The sequence below is a fragment of the Gadus chalcogrammus genome, chromosome 3 (assembly GCF_026213295.1).
Source record: "Gadus chalcogrammus isolate NIFS_2021 chromosome 3, NIFS_Gcha_1.0, whole genome shotgun sequence".
NCBI classification, from domain to species: domain Eukaryota; kingdom Metazoa; phylum Chordata; class Actinopteri; order Gadiformes; family Gadidae; genus Gadus; species Gadus chalcogrammus.
In genome coordinates, this window is record NC_079414.1 from 21,847,813 (window position 1) to 21,849,650 (window position 1,838).

Sequence of the window (1,838 nt, forward strand, 5' to 3'; positions counted from 1 at the left end):
TCTTTACTCCTAGTTTTTGTTATTTTGTTAGTTTTAATTAAGGATACAACCTTGTTGTGTGTCTGAGTGCGTATATGTGTGTGTGAGTATGTGTGGGTGTGACTGCGTATTTGTGTGTGTGTCTGTGTACACATGTTTACATGTGTGTGCTTGTATGTATGTGTGTGTGTGTGTGTGTGTGTGTGTGTGTGTGTGTGTGTGTGTGTGTGTGTGTGTGTGTATATATTTGTATTCACATGTGTGTGTGTGTTTGTTTTTATGTGTGTGCGTGGGTGTATGTGTGGGTGTGTGTCTGTCTGTGTGGGCAAGCGCATGTGTGTGTGTGTGTGTGTTCATATGTATGTGTGTGTGTGTGTGTGTGTGTGTGTGTGTGTGTGTGTGTGTGTGTGTGTGTGTGTGTGTGTGTGTGTGTGTGTGTGTGTGTGTGTGCTTACTACGGTTGTGGATCGCTCGAAGGCTGCTGGGGAAGCTCTTTCCGAGCAGGACCAGTAGACCCAGTAGAAGAAGAACACAGAGGATCCCAGTAGCCACCTTGTAGCTCCTTAGCTCGGCCCATCTCGGATCTGCTGGGGATACTGGTGGTGGGGGGGTGGGGGGGTTGTCATCCTCTGAGATCACACGATAGATAACACACACACACACATCTGTCCGTCTGTGTGTGATCCTCTTACCTTTACAGGTGACCCTCAGAGTGGGACAGGTGATGTTCTTTCCTTGGTGCCAGTTGGGGTCCCCCTCACAGCCCTGCACGCTCCTGCACACCCCGGACAGCCCCCCCTGGAAGCTCCCCAGAAGCCCCTGCTGCTGCAGGCACCTGGAGGGGCCGAGGCCCGGGCGCATCAGCAGGACCTCCCCCTCACAGGATTGGTCCGTCCAGTTGAAGGTCAGCAGTCCGGGCATAGGCGGAAGGGGCGGGCCCTCCTGCCCCCTCCGCCCCTCTGCGGTCAGCAGTCCGGGCACAGTTGGAGGGGGCGGGGCCTCCGTCCCGGCGGGACTGCTGTCCGAGGGTTCTGATTGGTTCAGCTTGGACGGTGTAGTGCCAGTGCAGCCTTGGTTGGACAGACAGACAGACAGATAGATTGACAGACCGATTAACAGACTGACAGACGGATAAACAAACAGACAGACAGACGGAGAAACGGGCAGATTTTTGGGAGGTTCTCGATCTCAAAAACCTGTAATTAGAGGATCTCCATTGACGTAAAGATCTTAAAGGAGCTCTAGTTTCCAGAATATTCCAGAAAGTTGACCGAAAACTAGTTTCTGACCAGGAACCACAAACTGCTATTCAGCCTAATTCCCCCAGTTAAGCTGCAGTAGGGTGGCTCATCATAGTATTATCATATTCTTAGTATCGTTGTGAATCATTAAGCTTACCACAAGGCAGCAGGCAGAGGAAGACAGCTGAAATAATCCTCACATCCATCAGAGAACGAGAAGCAGGGTCACAGACGTGAAGAAAAGCTCCTGGAACAAGGACCTCTGGACCTCTCTCTCTCTCTCTCTACCTCCCTCCCCTTCCTATCTGTCTGTCTTTACCTCTCTCTCCTCCTCCACTCACTCTCTGTCTCTACCTCTCACTCCCTCTCTCCTCCTCCTCTCTCTCTCTCGGCTCCTCTCTACCCCTCTCTCTCGCTCATGCTCTGCAGAAGTGCACATTTCCTCACATCAAAGGAGGGAACGAAGAGATGCGTGGGGAGAGACAGAGACTGTTCCTCCACCGCCTGCTTTGACTGATACCATGTTCAGACGTGTTGGTGACACTTTACAAGGGAACATGAAGGAACATTTGCTAATGCAGTAATAAGCGTTGTTATTTAGCTCTGGGTTAGGTCCTT

The 1,838-nt window shown here is 51.4% G+C and overlaps 1 protein-coding gene across 1 annotated transcript in view; it reads right to left on the reverse strand.

Moving 5' to 3' along the window:
* Nucleotides 1–1,505, reverse strand: part of LOC130379736 (uncharacterized) — a 3,906-nt gene extending 2,401 nt beyond the window's left edge. The window contains exons 1-3 of the mRNA XM_056586754.1: nt 1,378–1,505; nt 672–1,049; nt 435–575 (exon numbers count right to left, since the gene is read on the reverse strand). Of these exons, the coding sequence (XP_056442729.1) occupies nt 435–575; nt 672–1,049; nt 1,378–1,426 (568 nt within the window). The 5' untranslated portion in view covers nt 1,427–1,505. The remainder of the gene's footprint in view (nt 1–434; nt 576–671; nt 1,050–1,377) is intronic.
* Between the last annotated feature and the right edge of the window lie 333 nt (nt 1,506–1,838).